Source organism: Oryctolagus cuniculus, chromosome 18 (assembly GCF_051225735.1).
Source record: "Oryctolagus cuniculus isolate XC-2025 breed Fujian yellow rabbit chromosome 18, ASM5122573v1, whole genome shotgun sequence".
NCBI classification, from domain to species: Eukaryota; Metazoa; Chordata; class Mammalia; order Lagomorpha; family Leporidae; genus Oryctolagus; species Oryctolagus cuniculus.
In genome coordinates, this window is record NC_142884.1 from 86,893 (window position 1) to 102,423 (window position 15,531).

At 61.4% G+C, this 15,531-nt stretch overlaps 3 protein-coding genes across 4 annotated transcripts; 2 read left to right on the forward strand and 1 right to left on the reverse strand.

Annotated features, from left to right (window-relative positions):
- Positions 1 to 1,378: 1,378 nt before the first annotated feature.
- On the forward strand, positions 1,379 to 4,151 carry UBE2M (ubiquitin conjugating enzyme E2 M). The gene is made up of 6 exons (XM_002721900.6): positions 1,379 to 2,060; positions 2,784 to 2,878; positions 2,995 to 3,033; positions 3,135 to 3,238; positions 3,487 to 3,550; positions 3,636 to 4,151. Exons 1-6 carry the CDS (start codon positions 1,952 to 1,954, stop codon positions 3,774 to 3,776), a joined length of 552 nt encoding a protein of 183 aa, XP_002721946.1. The 5' UTR covers positions 1,379 to 1,951; the 3' UTR covers positions 3,777 to 4,151.
- A 581-nt stretch (positions 4,152 to 4,732) lies between these two features.
- Positions 4,733 to 8,327, forward strand: CHMP2A (charged multivesicular body protein 2A). 2 transcript variants are annotated; one of them, XM_002721899.6, is made up of 6 exons: positions 4,733 to 4,938; positions 6,829 to 7,042; positions 7,483 to 7,662; positions 7,750 to 7,880; positions 7,965 to 8,026; positions 8,128 to 8,327. In XM_002721899.6, exons 2-6 carry the CDS (start codon positions 6,875 to 6,877, stop codon positions 8,253 to 8,255), a joined length of 669 nt encoding a protein of 222 aa, XP_002721945.1. In that variant the 5' UTR covers positions 4,733 to 4,938; positions 6,829 to 6,874; the 3' UTR covers positions 8,256 to 8,327. The 2 variants fall into 2 exon arrangements, with proteins under 2 accessions (XP_002721945.1, XP_008247257.1); XM_008249035.5 differs by having other exon boundaries at positions 4,733 to 4,871.
- Positions 8,328 to 8,990: 663 nt separating this feature from the next.
- On the reverse strand, positions 8,991 to 14,684 carry TRIM28 (tripartite motif containing 28). Its single transcript, XM_070063330.2, has 17 exons — positions 14,023 to 14,684; positions 13,668 to 13,780; positions 13,321 to 13,453; positions 12,071 to 12,206; positions 11,881 to 11,997; positions 11,693 to 11,807; positions 11,427 to 11,573; positions 11,216 to 11,330; positions 11,034 to 11,140; positions 10,904 to 10,940; positions 10,771 to 10,816; positions 10,442 to 10,694; positions 10,035 to 10,354; positions 9,838 to 9,961; positions 9,659 to 9,745; positions 9,440 to 9,577; positions 8,991 to 9,355 (listed from the first exon to the last, which is right to left on the reverse strand). The coding sequence occupies exons 1-17, from the start codon at positions 14,363 to 14,365 to the stop codon at positions 9,182 to 9,184; spliced, it is 2,505 nt and encodes an 834-aa protein (XP_069919431.1). The 5' UTR covers positions 14,366 to 14,684; the 3' UTR covers positions 8,991 to 9,181.
- Between the last annotated feature and the right edge of the window lie 847 nt (positions 14,685 to 15,531).

Here is a 15,531-nt window from a genome sequence, read left to right on the forward strand (position 1 = left end):
GGCTCTAGTCTGACCTAGCCCAGGCTGTTGCATGTGAACGCAGCAGTTCTGTCTGCCTTTCAAATAAAAATAAAAGTAAAATAAATACGTAAACAAGCACAGAGCAGGGTGGCTGGGAAGGGAGACAAAGAAGGGGTCGGAAGGGGCCTTTGAGTCCCAGAACCAGCCAGGTGAGAGGCCTGAGACAGCCGGGGTGGTAAGTTATGCTGGCACCAATATCAAGCTGTTTGAGGCTTCCTAGCAGACTCCCAGCCCCGATCTTTCCAGCTGTCAGCCCTCAAGAGTAACGGAAAGAAGGGATGCTGGGGTCTAAGGCTGAGATAACTACAAGGCTGGGGGGTGGGGGGGTCTCTGGGAGACAGGTCCGAGATGGACCATCGAACACAAGGGCCAAAAGGAAGACCAGCAGTGGAGACACGGTTGTGATCAGTTCCTGGGGCCAAAAGTTCCAAGGGTACCTAGAGAGGCCCAGGACCAGGCTGGACAGGGGTCAAGGCGGGTGCAGGAAGGCGCTGGCAGGGAGGGGATGGGGCCCACTCTCCCGCTATGAGGAGAGAGGGTGGACGACAGGCTGAATCCAAAGAGGCGCTGAGGAGCAGAGGGCGTCGGGGTGACTTTGCATTTGTCAAAAGGCGGGGAAGGGCTAGGGCCACACCTGCCCAACGCCACCATGGCCGCCACCTGAGCACGATGCGACGTGGGCGTTCGTGGGCAACGACAGCGCGCGCACGGTGGCCGATGGGCAGTGCCCCGGGAGCCTCGGCCAGTCCACCGCACGCCCGTTCCTGTGGTGACCGAAGCCACCGATCCGCCCAGCGCCTCCCCTCCCGCCTTCCGAAGCACGCGGGGCTGTGGCTGGAGGGGAGGCTCACGCCGCCCGCACGGTGGAGGAGCGAGGCAAGGCTGCCGTGCTACGTCCCGTCCCCAACGTCCAACCCGGACTTCAGACCTCCAAGGTGCTTACCACTCTGTGGCACAAAAATGTTTTACTGTTAGTTTACCTCAGTCTCCGAGAGCGGAGATCTCTGGGTTTGCAACCGGACAGTGAGGGTCCTCGATCCCGCACCCTCTGAGCAAAACCCCTGGCTCCGCCTAGCCTCCGGCCCGCCGTGACCGCTGGGGACAATGACCTTGTCGGACTCACCCCCGCCGCGCTCAGCACGAGTGCAACATCGGATGCACACACCGTGGGGGAGGCGGCCCCCCATCTGACCCACTCAAAGATGGCGGCCAACACTTCTTCCTTCCCGGTCCAGCGAGGGTCCCCGGAAGTGACCGCAGAACCACCGAATCGTCCTCCCGAGACGGAAACACCCGAGGCCCGCCGAAAGAGCACGAACCCCAAACCCCATCGCTGAGCAACGCGTCTGCGGCGGCTGCGCAGGCGCAGAGCGCAGGCCAGGCTGCAAAGCCGAAGCCGGCGGGCGACGGAAACAGCCGAAGCGGCGGGGCGCCCGAGGCCGTTGCCGACCTCCGCGCCGAAGTCGCTGCTGCCGCGGAGGCCGATCCTCCGGTCCTTCGCCGCCGCCCCCGTGGCTGCCGCCTCCTCCTTCCACCCCGCGCCACAGCCCCTCGCGAAGTAAACGGACGAGCGGCGGGGCCCCCAGCCCTCGCGTCCGCAGACGCAGCTGGGCCTCAGGAGACCGGAGCCGGCCAGGGGGAGGAGGGAGCAGCCGGGGGAGGAGGGGCGGGGCCGAGAGCAGCCGAGTCCGCCCGAACGTCGCCGAGCGAAACCGAGGCCCGGGGCCAGGCCGGAGCCGGACTACGGGAGCCGACGCGGGCCGCGCGGTGGGCGCGGAGCGGCGCGGCAGGCCGGGCGGGCGGCAGCAGCTGCAGAGGAGGCCGCGGCAGCGGGTCAAAGGAGCGGAAGCGGCGCGGGAGGCGGCGGGGGCCGGGTGGCCGGGGTCCCGGGCCCCGCGGCGGCGGCGGCAGAGGCGGCGGCGGCGGCAGGATGATCAAGCTGTTCTCGCTGAAGCAGCAGAAGAAGGAGGAGGAGTCGGCGGGCGGCACCAAGGGCAGCAGCAAGAAGGCGTCGGCGGCGCAGCTGCGGATTCAGAAGGGTAGGGGGTCTGGAAGTGAGGGTGGGGGCTCGGAGTCGGAAGTCAGAGCGCAGGGTGGGGTGATACGGGGTCAAGAGCGGGGTCATGAAGTCGCCGAAGATCAGAAATGGGGGCCGCAGTTGCGTGGGGGGGTGGTCAGAGGTCAGGGCTTGAGGGTCGGGTGGCCGGGTAATGCCGCCACTGGGCGCGAATCAGATGAGGGGCCGGGGAGAGCGTGTGAGCGAGGGAGCGACTGGGGCATTCGGGAGGCCTGGGGTCTGGTATTAGGGACCCAGCACCCGGGGGTCAGGTGGCGGAGGGGAGGACTGGGGCTGGAGAATCCGAGGGTTCAGATAGGAATCTGAGTTTGGAATGACAGGCAGAGGGGAGGGGTGGGAGTGGAGGGACTTGGGGTCGGTGTGAGGAAACGACTTAGCGTGTCAGGGGCCGGGGTCCTTGAGTTTGAGCAGACAAGTAGGTACCAGACAGTGGAGGTCGTGGTTGAGGAGTTGGGGTCTGGGAGCATCGGACACGCAGGGTGAGGGGTGTTAGCCTGGGAGCTGGGTTGGGTGGACGCGGGGCCAGGAAGCGGGGAAGCAGCCACAACTGGAGATGTGTGTCGGGAAGAGCCCCCCTGGGGAGAGCAGGAAGCTGGAACTCAGGCCGGGAGGAGGCCGACACCTGCTCCGAGTGCCCATCTCTCTCCTCTCTCCCTGTGTCCCTGTCTCCGCTGTTCAAACCCAGACATAAACGAGCTGAACTTGCCCAAGACGTGTGACATCAGCTTCTCAGACCCAGACGACCTCCTCAATTTCAAGCTGGTCATCTGTCCTGATGAGGTGAGAGCACACGTGGCCAGACTCACAGGAGCAGGGCGAGGATGGCCCCACTGACAGGCAGGAGACCCGCTCTGCTCGCGGGACCTGACTCCTTCCTTCCTTCTCTCCCTTCCCAGGGCTTCTACAAGAGCGGGAAGTTTGTATTCAGTTTTAAGGTGAGTCCCAGGTGGGCAGAGGTGGCTCCGTGGACTGGAGGGGCAGGCACTGAGGCCCTGCCAGGCACCTACCCCCCTCCCCTCTCTTTTCTCGGAGCTAGGTGGGCCAGGGTTACCCACATGACCCCCCCAAGGTGAAGTGTGAGACGATGGTCTATCACCCCAACATTGACCTCGAGGGCAACGTCTGCCTCAACATCCTCAGGTGAGGGCACTGACCCTCTGCTGCCCCCTCCCCGCCCGGCCCCTCTCGGCTTTGTGGTCACTACATCTGTCCCATCCCTTTCATTCCCAAGTCACAGTCCCAATAGCCTGACCATGGCTTCCTCCCTGGCTTGTCCTGGTCTCACATGCTCACTCACCCATGCCCCGGTCCTGACCTGTGCAGTACCACTGGGGCCTGTGACAGCCTCCCACTCACCAGCTCCTGACCCTGATGCTCTCTGCCCACAGAGAGGACTGGAAGCCAGTCCTTACGATAAACTCCATAATTTATGGCCTGCAGTATCTTTTCTTGGTGAGTAGGGTGGACATTTGGGGCTGGTGGGGAGAATGGCCTTCCACCTCTCTGGCCCGTTGACCCCCACCTGTACTGGCCACAGGAGCCCAACCCTGAGGACCCACTGAACAAGGAGGCCGCCGAGGTCCTGCAGAACAACCGGCGGCTGTTTGAGCAGAATGTGCAGCGCTCCATGCGAGGTGGCTACATCGGCTCCACCTACTTCGAGCGCTGCCTGAAATAGAGTCGGTGTATACCTGCCCCCGCCAGGGCCACCAGTCCTGGCGTCCCCTGCAGATATTTATTGGGGGGCCACAGGTTGGGGGGGCAGCCAGTGGGGGAATCCCCTACCTTGGCCATGCGTCCCCTCCCTGCCACCTGCCCTTAGTTATTTTTTTTTAACCACCACGTGATTATGGTCGGCGCTGCCTCCCCCGACCCACTCAGCGATGGGAAATGAATTGGCTTGTCTAGCCCCCTCCTCCACGCTGGGTGCTATCCAGCCCCCCACTCTGGGCTGCGAGGTGGGTGGGCAAGGGGCCCGGGTCGCTGGGTCCAGGCAACCCACCCCTCCACCACCAGAGGTCCCACCAGGCTATTAAAGGGGAATGTTACTGCATGGCCTCTGCCTCTTCCTTCAATGGGACGCGAGGGGTAGGGGGGAAGTGGAAGGTGTGTGGTCACGGGGGGCACTGGGGGTACCGCACAATAGGCTGCCCAAAACCTGGGACAGCCCTGGAGGTGGTAGGGATTCTGGGCTCTGAGCCTCGGGTTTGGAGGGATGAACTCCAATCTGGGAAGGAGTGAGGACAGAACCCAGTCGTTGGGGTCTTCCGTCCGACGGGCCAGCACAGGGGAAGCTGCTCCTTTACGCCTGGAAGGGCGCGCAGGTAGTTCCTGCCTGGAGGCAGGAACCGTGGCTGCCTCAGTCAGGAGCCAGGGTCCTTTGAAAGGGCCGGGCCCTCAGATGGTATGCGGAACTCCTGGGAGGCTGGCCGGAAGGCGCCCAAACGTGCACGCTCGCCGGAGCCGCAACCCGGGGTTGCGCGGGACTCGAACCGATGGGACACCTCCGGACCTTCCGCAGAGGAACGGGAGCTGGTGCGCATGCGTTCGGGTGCCGGGCTGCTTTGTGGCGCGTGCGCACGCGCGCTCTTGTCACCTCCCAGCATTCCTGGAGAGGGTGTGGCGTATGACGTCAGGTCGTTTGATCCGGAAGCGGCGGCGGCGGCGGCGGCGGCCGAGGCGACAAACCGAGGGGCTGTCGTTGGTGGGCAAGCCGAGGATTCGAGCGAGAGGAGCGTGACCCGGAAACGGAAGCAGGTCCTTCTCCGCTTCGGTGAGTGGCCCTTTGTGGGCCGCAGGTCCCGGGCGGGCGCGCGGGCGGCGGCGGCGCAGAGACTTGTGTAAGCCGCAGCGTCCGGTGCCGTGCCTCTTTGGGATCCTTTCCTCACCGGGGTTCCCGACAGCGCCTCGCCCTCGCTGTGACGCTCCCAGACCCTTCCCTCGGAGCCCGGGTGCCCTGTTGCCCGCGTTCTCCGAGCCCCCAACCCAACCCCAGTCCCAGGCTTCAGAGCACCTGCGACCATCGTGTCCCCTCATCCTCCCCGCGTCATGGCCACACCACCGCTGCTGGCCTGGGTGCGCAGTGTCCCCCTCACACCTGTGGGCCCCTCCCCACGTCATGGCCGCACCACCGCAGCTGGCCTGGGTGTGCAGTGTCCCCACTCACACCACCGCTGCTGGCCTGGGTGTGCGGTGTCCCCCTCAGGTTCCATCCCCTCACACCTGTGGGCCCCTCCCCGCGTCATGGCCACACCACCGCTGCTGGCCTGGGTGTGCAGTGTCCCCACTCACACCACCGCTGCTGGCCTGGGTGTGCGGTGTCCCCCTCAGGTTCCATCCCCTCACACCTGTGGGCCCCTCCCCGCGTCATGGCCACACCACCGCTGCTGGCCTGGGTGTGCAGTGTCCCCACTCACACCACCGCTGCTGACCTGGGTGTGCGGTGTCCCCCTCAGGTTCCATCCCCTCACACCTGTGGGCCCCTCCCCGCGTCATGGCCACACCACCGCTGCTGACCTGGGTGTGCGGTGTCCCCCTCAGGTTCCATCCCCTCACACCTGTGGGCCCCTCCCCGCGTCATGGCCACACCACCGCTGCTGGCCTGGGTGTGCAGTGTCCCCACTCACACCACCGCTGCTGACCTGGGTGTGCGGTGTCCCCCTCAGGTTCCATCCCCTCACACCTGTGGGCCCCTCCCCGCGTCATGGCCACACCACCGCTGCTGGCCTGGGTGCGCAGTGTCCCCCTCAGGTTCCATCCCCTCACACCTGTGGGCCCCTCCCCGCGTCATGGCCGCACCACCGCAGCTGGCCTGGGTGTACAGTGTCCCCACTCACACCACCGCTGCTGGCCTGGGTATGCAGTGTCCCCACTCACACCACCGCTGCTGACCTGGGTGTGCGGTGTCCCCCTCAGGTTCCATCCCCTCACACCTGTGGGCCCCTCCCCGCGTCATGGCCGCACCACCGCAGCTGGCCTGGGTGCGCAGTGTCCCCCTCAGGTTCCATCCCCTCACACCTGTGGGGCCCCCTCCCCGCGTCATGGCTGCACCACCGCTGCTGGCCTGGGTGTGTACTGTCCCCCTCAGGTTCCCTTCCAGTCTGCAGGACCACGTCCATGATAGGGACCTGAGGAGCTGAACTTCCATCCCATAACACCTGTGGGCATGACCGCCAGAGTTAGGCTAGCATGATGGTTTTTTTAAGATTTTATTTATTTGAAAGATAGATACTGGCCATCCTCTGATTCACTCCCCCAAATGGCCACAAAGGCCGGGGCTGGACCAGACAGAAGCCTCAAGAGCTCAGCTCCTTCCCGCTCTCCCACTTGGGTGCAGGGCCCCGAGCTCTTGGGCTTTCCCAGGCACATTAGCAGGGAGCTGGAGATGTGAAGCAGCCAGGACTTGAACCAGCACCCCATGGCTTTATCCACTATGCCGTGTCGGCCTCATGAGTTAGCAGGCACCCAGTACCTGCTGTTTCTCAGGCTGCACATTAGCAAAAAGCTGGAAATGGGCTCCACTGTTACTTGAACTCAGGCACTCTGATGAGCGACGCTGGTATCTCCGCTGTGCCAGTGCCCACCCCAAGACTGACTTTCAGGTCTGCCATCTGCCCTTCTGTGTCACTAGGGTTGCCCCTGGCCTTTCACTCATTGTTCCCGTCTTGACCTGCCCCTCTCCTTGCCCTGTGACCAAGTTCTGCTTCCTGTCCTCTCCTCACCCCCAACAGCTAGGCTTCACACCTGCCCCGGGCTTGCTGGCAGGCTCCCACTACCATGGACCTGCTGTTCGGGCGCCGGAAGACACCAGAAGAGCTGCTTCGGCAGAACCAGAGGGCCTTGAACCGCGCGATGCGGGAGCTGGACCGTGAGCGGCAGAAGCTGGAGATGCAGGAAAAGAAGATCATTGCAGACATCAAGAAGATGGCCAAGCAGGGCCAGATGGTGAGTGCTTGACTAGGGGCTGGGATAGAGGCATACTGCCCAGTGGCAGTGAGCAGGCAAGACACCAGGCAACAGATGCTTCGAGTTTAGGACGAGCAAGACCTCCCTAGCTGGGCAGTCTGGGAAGGGCACCTCTCCACCTCCAGGGAAGTGATGAGAACGAGCCTGTGGGAGATGGGGGCAGCTTTGTCCAGGCAGCCAGAACCAGTAGAGAACACGGAGAGCAGAGCCTTTGATGGGTGACAGGGTTTGGGCCTAGGCAGCTGAGTGACAGCACTGGCAGAAAGATGTCTAAGAGTCTTGAGGTGTGGCTTGTGTCAGATTAAGGAAAATGTAGACCACTTTGGCTGAGGTTGGAAACGGAGGAGTGGGAGTTAAACCCAGAGAATGACTCTAGACAGAGGATAAAGCCTTGCCCTTGGTACCTGTTCATTCTATAGGATGCCGTGCGTATCATGGCAAAAGACCTTGTGCGCACCAGGCGCTATGTGCGCAAGTTTGTGTTGATGCGAGCCAACATCCAAGCAGTGTCTCTCAAGATCCAGACCCTCAAGTCCAACAACTCAATGGCACAAGCCATGAAGGGAGTCACCAAGGCCATGGGCACCATGAACAGACAGGTGTGTCTCACCCAGACCCTATTACCTCTCCTCCCGCTCTGCCCCACTCCCAAAGGGACCAAATTCACCATCCCCTCTGATTTCCAGCTGAAACTGCCCCAGATCCAGAAGATCATGATGGAGTTTGAGCGGCAGGCAGAGATTATGGACATGAAGGAGGAAATGATGAACGATGCCATTGATGATGCCATGGGTGATGAGGAGGATGAAGAGGAAAGGTACTGGAGAACTGGTCAAGGGTGAAGATGGTTGCCTGTCCCTAGCCTGTGTGTGTGACCCTCACAAGTCCTTCCCTTTCCTAGCGATGCGGTCGTGTCTCAAGTCCTGGACGAACTGGGACTGAGCCTGACGGATGAACTGTCAAGTAAGTACTCCAGACCAGCCTTCCCGCTTCCCTCCCAAGGCCCAGTTGTGGCCACCCCTCTAGTGCATTCCTTACTCCACTCTGAAATCCTCTCCTTGCAGACCTCCCGTCCACTGGAGGATCACTCAGTGTGGCTGCTGGTGGGAAGAAGGCAGAGGCTACAGCCTCAGCCCTGGCTGATGCCGACGCAGACCTAGAGGAGCGCCTCAAGAACCTGCGGAGGGACTGATGCCGTGGAGCTGGGGGAATGGATACCCAGGGCCTTTACTAGGATTCCTCTTTAATAAAGATTGGACACTAATTTCTGAGGCTGTGTGACTGCTAAGCTATATGGGGCCCAGCTTACAACCCCAAGGGACTAAGTACCAGCTTTGGTGGGGTTTAGAACAAAAATGGACAAGCCAACCCTACCTTGGAGGCTAAAACCCAGCATGCTGCCACAGCCTCTTACCACCAATACAGCAGTCTTCCTGTAAACACCTTGGTATCTTTTCCTAAGAGGTGTAGTACCAAACACATTTGGCCTAGTAACTTACCCAGCCTCAGAATACTGAACACACTGTGGTACCCCTGCTGGTAAACAGTAGCTAAAGCCCAAAAAACACCCAGGAAACATGCATGAGGTGTGCAATGCAGCCAACGCTGCAGGTAAGCCCAGATCTACCCACCCACAGGTTGCATAAGGCCCACAGAATCATTTGGTCAATAGCGGGCCAATTTTTGATAATTTTGTAATGGCTTGTAAATGATATAAACATCCCAAAGGCCCTTGACAGAAAACAGGCCTCCCGTCCCTGCTCCTTTTACCCTGTGACCCTCCCAACACCAGGTCCAAGAAAGATGCTCTTCCCAACCACGAGCACCCAGGTGAGTTCAACTGGGGACAAGGTTAACTGATGGGTTAGGGTTAAGAGATGAAGCAACCAGGCCCCAGGACCATGGTCCCCCACCAGCAAGGCCTGAGGAACTGGTGTAGTTTTTATTAAATCCACAGAAGTAAAAACCATTATCGTGAGGGGCTAGGGAATGGGGCCACCAGGGAGAAGGAATCAGGCCACCAGGGGTGGGGGCGTGGGGGTGGGCAGAGGGTAAAGGATAGAGAACAGAGAGCCACACTGGGCAGGCCACGGCGGGGGGGGGGGATGGGTCCCAGGCTCAGGGGCCATCACCAGGGCCAGACAGATCCTGGGAACTCAGGCCAGCACCAGGCAGGCTCAGTGGCGGAGGCTCCACCAGCACAGCAGAGAACTTGGTATCACCAAAGGCCTCGTTCATGCGTGTCTCGAAGAAGCGCTGCAGGCCGATGATGGACTGCACGTCCGCCTTGTCCTGGGCCAGGCAAGGGTACAATGAATGGTTGGGTTCTGGCTCTTCACCTCCCTCAACCCCTGCACCCCCATTCCATGAGCTCACCTCAGTCAACTTGTTGAATTGCTTGAACATGCGGCCCACATCCTGGGCAAATTCCTGCGGGGAGCTGTAGGGGGGCGACAACTTCTCCTGGAGACGTGCACGGATCAGTGTCAGGTCCAGGGTGCCACCAGGCTGGTCCTGTAGGAAGACCACACGTGGTTAAGATGAGAAACAACAGTCCCCATCTTTCCAGCCACCCCACCCCTTTATAGGGCTCACCAGGGAGAAGGTAGAGTCAGTAGCCAGCTGATGCAAGGGACGACAGGGTTCGTGGCAGAACAGGGCCAGCAGGACTCGCTCACATTTCTACAGACAGTATATGAGGGAGAATGTCAGCTGCATGGGATGGGAAGGTCACAGTCTCTGGGTAACCACACCCGAGCAGCCGCAGTCCTCACCCGCTGATTGGCTGGCGAGAGCTTCGCCACCACGCCAGTGCTGTCTGCGCCATCCAGGCTGAGGCTGCCATCCTCCTCCTTCAGATCAGGGAGCACATGACAGAGCGAACAGCTCCACTCCTCCCTAGGGTGAAAAGAATGAGGCGCTGCACAGGAACCTGCCCAGTCCTCTGCACCCTGCCCAGCCCCACACGCACCCTGGCACATCCTGCAGGGCAGGCAGGTGGCAATCCAGATGGAAGCAAAACTCGCACTGGTTGCACATGACCAGGTCACCTGGCTTCTGGCAGACACGGCAGATGGTAGCACTATCATCCAGGGTGCCCGGGCCACCAGATGGGGCTGAGGTGCCCTCAGGAGCCACCACCTCCAAGCCTGAGCTGGTGCTGCCACTGGGTGAGGCCAGGCGGGGGCCCTCAGTGCCAGGGCCTTCTGCCAGAGCCATCAGCACAGGCTTGGTCTCCGGGCCCTCAGTGGCAGCAGGAGGTGCTCCAATAGCAGCCTCTGTTTCCTCCTCCTGCAAAATGGTCAAATGTCCCGTAAGGTACAGACACGAGGGTGACAGGTATCATCCTCCAGCCACAGCCCTTGGGGACACACTCACCTTGACAATAGCCATGCCAGGGAGTGGTGGTGCACCAGGAGTTCCTGGAGGTGCAGTCCCAGGCTGCCCAGCTGCTGCAGCAGCAGCACCACGTTCAATAACGATGAGATTATAGTCCTCAGTGGTGCTGCCTGGAAACACCTTGAAGACAGGCGGCTGGCTATCAGCTGTGAGGTCCAGGTCCAGACGTTCTAGGCTGACCCGTGGCACCTTGCGCATGAGGCCGCTCACCTCACCCTCACCTGAGCGGGACCTGTAAGTGCATCCTGGCGTGAGCTCCCTTTACTCTCAATCTTTCCCATCTACCACCACAGAGAACTCACACTCACCGCTTCACACCTGACACATGAGGCTCTGCACTTGAGTAGGGATCATCTGCTCAAGAGATGGAAAAAGATGGATGAACGGCTGATGTGTAGCCAGGGCACTGGGCTCTCCCACCCACCAGGCAGACTCACTCACCTGATCCAAAGCCATAGCTTTCCTGCACCTCCATGGGCTGTACACAGAACAGAGCATGGGGACCTCAGTGGGGCAGGTACAGCATGCGACTCCGTGCACTTCCCCTCCCTGGGTCCATTCCCCCGCTCACCTGGCTACTGCCAGAGCCCTGCTTGCTCAGGGGCCCTGGGGCCCTCGGAGGTGCCATGGGTGCAGGGCCTGTAGAGTTGGTACCAGGACGCTCTGCCACGATCTTGCCTGCAAGAAGAGACTATGTAGGTGTACCATTAGGGTGGCAACAAAGTAGAACAGGGACAAAAAACGGGGACCCACCAAAGGCCTCAGCACTCTTGGTCCAGGCATTGAGGTCCCACTGAAACTTCATCTCGCCATGTGGCTCCACGGGATCCACAATCATCTTGAGGGCCCGGTGCAACTGGAAGTAGATCTGGTGGGGCAAGAGGGAAGGGGCATGAAGCAACATGGGAAATGAACAGGGCTAGAGGGTGTTGGGGTTCCCACCTGTGAACCCACCAACACATACCAGCTTCTTAGAGAGCAACAGGGCTGTGTTGTTGTCACTCTCCAGAGCCCAAGAGGCAAAGCGCAGGATGTGCTCCTGGTGCTTCTGGATCTTAGTCATGGTCCAGTGCTGACGCTCCAGACGCTCCTGCTGACCCTCAGTCACCTTCTGCAGATGGAAAAGGTCAGCAGGGCAGTAAGACAGACACTGGGATCCCTGCCCACTCTGCATGGCACCAGCAGCCAGCAGCGGCTACCCAAGGACCCTCCCACCCACACGAGGATTACCTGGGCGTCGTTGACCAACACACGGCCCCGCTTGTTCAGCTCCTTCATGATCTGCAAGATGGCCATTTTGACATCCACCTGCACACGCTTCTGTACATCAGACACCTGGCGGATCCTAGGAGAAAAGGCAGGTCAGGGCAGGCAGGGTCTCGCCGAGAGAACCCCTCAGTCTTGGCACCCACACTTACGAGCTGCGAACCTCCTTGGTGCTCTTCTGCAACGTTGCATGTTTGTCCCCAAGGCGCTTCACCAATGAGGCCAGGAGCTTGCGCTGGTTCCTCACTGCATCCTCCAGGAACTGGTACCTGAGAACAACCAGAGAGGTTGGGTGCTGAACCTGGGGAAGGGGAGCACCCCCTACTGTGCCCTGGGACTCACTGGTGGTCCTTGTGAGCGTTGAGTTGGCAGTCCCGACAAGTCAGAGTGTCGCAGCTCTCACAGAACAGCACGAGGGGCTCATGCTTGTGCACATTGCAATAGACAGTACGCTCACCATCCCGAGACTTAGCCGGCCCTGCAGAGTAGAAACCAGGAGGCTGGACCTTGCTCTTGAGCACCTCAGGTAGCAGTCAGAGCTTGAGGCCTCACTTCCCACCTGTCCTGGGACCCTAGGCCATGTACTGGTAGCACCTCGAGAGCCCCGGGTCCTTGCTCCCAGAACCCTCTGCCCCAATCAGGCAAAGATGAAGATGTTATTCTAACTTCAAAGTGGGAATTCCATCCCCACCACTGTTCCCTCTCATGGGAACTTTTACAGACAGGCATGTTCCAGCGACACACACAAACCACCCGCCCCACTCAGCTCCCTGTCGCTAATAAAGCTCAACAGGCACGTGGGTCCCTTTCCTCCCTAGAGCTAATCAAAAAGACAAGATGTCTCACATCGGAACACGGCTCAGCCAGAAATTGGCTTCCCCAACTGACATGCGCCCATTCCCTCACCCTAACCTTAGCCTAGAACCTCCGGAATCTAGAATCCCTGCAGACCCCACCCCATCCCGCCTGCTTTCTCAGGCCCTAAAGCCAGCACCTCTACGCCCCATCTTCCTGAAGTGCTATTCTCTGGGCTTGAAGGAACCTTAGTACCACCACCAAAATATTCCTCATGGGAGGGTTCTGGGCCAAAACCTTGGCCAGATTCAGGAGATTCTCAAGCTCCTTTCCATATCAAAGCCAACAGATACCCAGAAAACGTTCAGGAAGTCTAAACTGCGTATTCACAGCTAGAACATTTACAGGTCTCACCAGCACTGACAGCCCAAGGGCCCAGAGCAGCTTATCATGCTGCCCTATCCTGGAAGCCTCCCTTTTCCCAACACTCTCAAGCCAGGTGCCAGAGCCCCAAATTCATAGCACCCCTCTCCCTTACCTTTCCCTGTCTATGTACCCTGAAGTCTCCACTACTGGGACTCATGCCCCCCACTGCATTTCCCTGAGAAGTCCTCAAACCCTCTGTACAACTACAGCATGTGACTTCCCAGCCTGCGGCCTTAACTCTCCCCAGCATCCATGCTTTGGAGTCCTGGTGTTTGCAACTCAGAAAACCATCTTAAGACCTGCCCACCAAACGGAATCAGCACTACAAGCAGCTGAAAGCACACATAGGAAGGCAGCGCCGCCTCACGTACCAGTGGAGCGCACGGTGTGGTCCTTGGTGTACTTCACCCGCTGGTGTGCCTCCACGCACGTCTCACACAGTGGCTCGGAACACTCCACGCAATAGCTGGTGGCTGGGGCATTATCCTCACAGCTAGTGCAGCACTGTCAGGAAAAGATAGGGTCAGACCAATCCAATAAAGCCTGACAGATCTGCATTTGCAACGCAGAAAATACAAACCGACGTTCATGTGGATACCTCGACCCACCCCAGAGCCTTGAGAAATGTCGAGAATAATGCCTAGAGTTGGTCCAGGCTCCTCCACGGCTCTGCCCCCTCCCCATGGCCAGAAACCTACTGGGCTGGGACAGGACGTACCTGGTTTGCATCTTGGGCGTCGGAGGCAGCCTTGCTGCCGCTATCGCGCATAAAGTAATTCTCCACGATGTCTTTGGAGAAGCACTGCTGCTTGCACACAGGACAGTCCACCACTGTTGGGAGACGGGACGTGAGACCACCGCCGGCCCACATCCAGGTTGCGCTCATCCTTCCCTCCCTGTGCGTTATTCTCTCCAAGCTAAGCCTCCGCGAAACCCACAATGGGTCTTCCACGGAGGGCCCAGAACCCATTCCTCAAGCCCTATCCGGGGCCTGGCGGTCCCCCTCATCTCCCAGAGTCGGGATAAAGGGCGGCGGGGAGGGGGAGGGGCGCCCCCAGCCACTACGTACTCACCGGCGCCGTCGCCCGCCGCGCCGCCATCTCCAGAGCTGTTGGCGGCGCCGGGCGCTGCGGGCCCGAGGCAGGCGCTGCAGGCCGAGTGCAGGCAGGGCAGCAGGCGTGGTTCCCTCTCCGGCCGCAGGCGCTCCCGGCAGACGCCGCAGTGCTCCAGCAGCTCCAGCGCCTCCCCGCCGCCCCCCGCGGGCGACGAGGCCGAGGCCGAAGCTGACGCCGAGGCCGAAGAGGCGGTGGCGCGCTTCTCGCCGCCCGCCGAACTCTCGCCCGCGCCTGGGCTGCCCGACGCGGCCGAGGCCGCCGCCGCCGAGGCCGCCGCCGCCGCCGCCGCCGAAGCCGCCATTCACACGCCGCCGGGGGCGCCCAGGGGGGAGGAGGGGCGCGGGGCCCGCCGCGCAGGCGCAGACGCGCTCGCCGCCAACGGCTGGGCCGCCGCCGCCGCGAGACCAAGCGCTGCCACGCGTCTCCTGGGCCGCTGCCCGCCGCGCGCGGGGCGATACCGAGGCACTGCGGGCTGCTGCTTCCTCGCCTTCCCGCTGCAGCACCCGCGCTTAAACCAGCCGCCGCCGCGACCCGAGCCACGCGCCACGCGAACAACCGCCTGCCCGCGCGCCCGCTCTCAGAAAGAGCCGCGGCCTGGGGGCGGGACAGAAATAACTGGCGCCGACGCCGCCGCGCACGCGCGTTCGGAGCCGCACGCCCGGGGGCGGGACCTGGCCGGTCGCCGCGGGCGAGGCCAGGAGTACGCACGCGCCCGCACCGGGCCCTCCCACCACCGCCAACCTCACCTCGGCCGGCTAGTGAGGTGAGGGGCAGGGCTCTGTGACGTCACAGTCGAGCCCTGATTCGCCGTGGGGCGTGGCCTCGAGTCCTACAAACGTGACCCGCCCCGCCCCCCGCCCCGGACTCCGCCTCCGGAACGCCCTGGAGCCGGTGCGGGGCGACCTCCGCCTCAGTCCCCGCCCCTCTCCCGGCGTGCGGTTGTCTTCGGCCGCTGCGGCACCCGCTGACCCGGAGAGGGGACGGGGTGTGATGGAGTGGGCAGGGCCAAGGCTAGGGGAAGGCTGAGCCCGGGGAGGGGCGAAGGGGCGTCACTTGAGCAACGTGAAAGCTGCGGTTTGCGCGCGGAGCCTTACTCCGGGGTTTTTAACGTTTTATTGTTAAACTTGAGAAACAAAACTTGGTTAAATTGCAAGCTGCAAAGCCCCCAGTCCATAAAATCTCGCTTAGCCTCCCGTGTTTTGCCCTGCCGCTGCCCTGACTCCAAGCTGTCCCAGGTGGGCGAACTGAATCTGAGAAGTGCGGAATCCTCAGAGAGAGACAGGGTCTGGGAAGAATCCCGAGAGACTGGCGGGGAGCCGGCAGGAATCCTGTCTGAGGGGGGAAGCAGAATCGAGGGGGGGGTCCTGTCTGAGGGGGGAAGCAGAATCGGGGCAGGGATTCTGAGGAGGGTCCTGTCGGAGGAGGAATCAATCCTGTCAGGTGAATCCTGTCTGGGGGGGGGGGGGG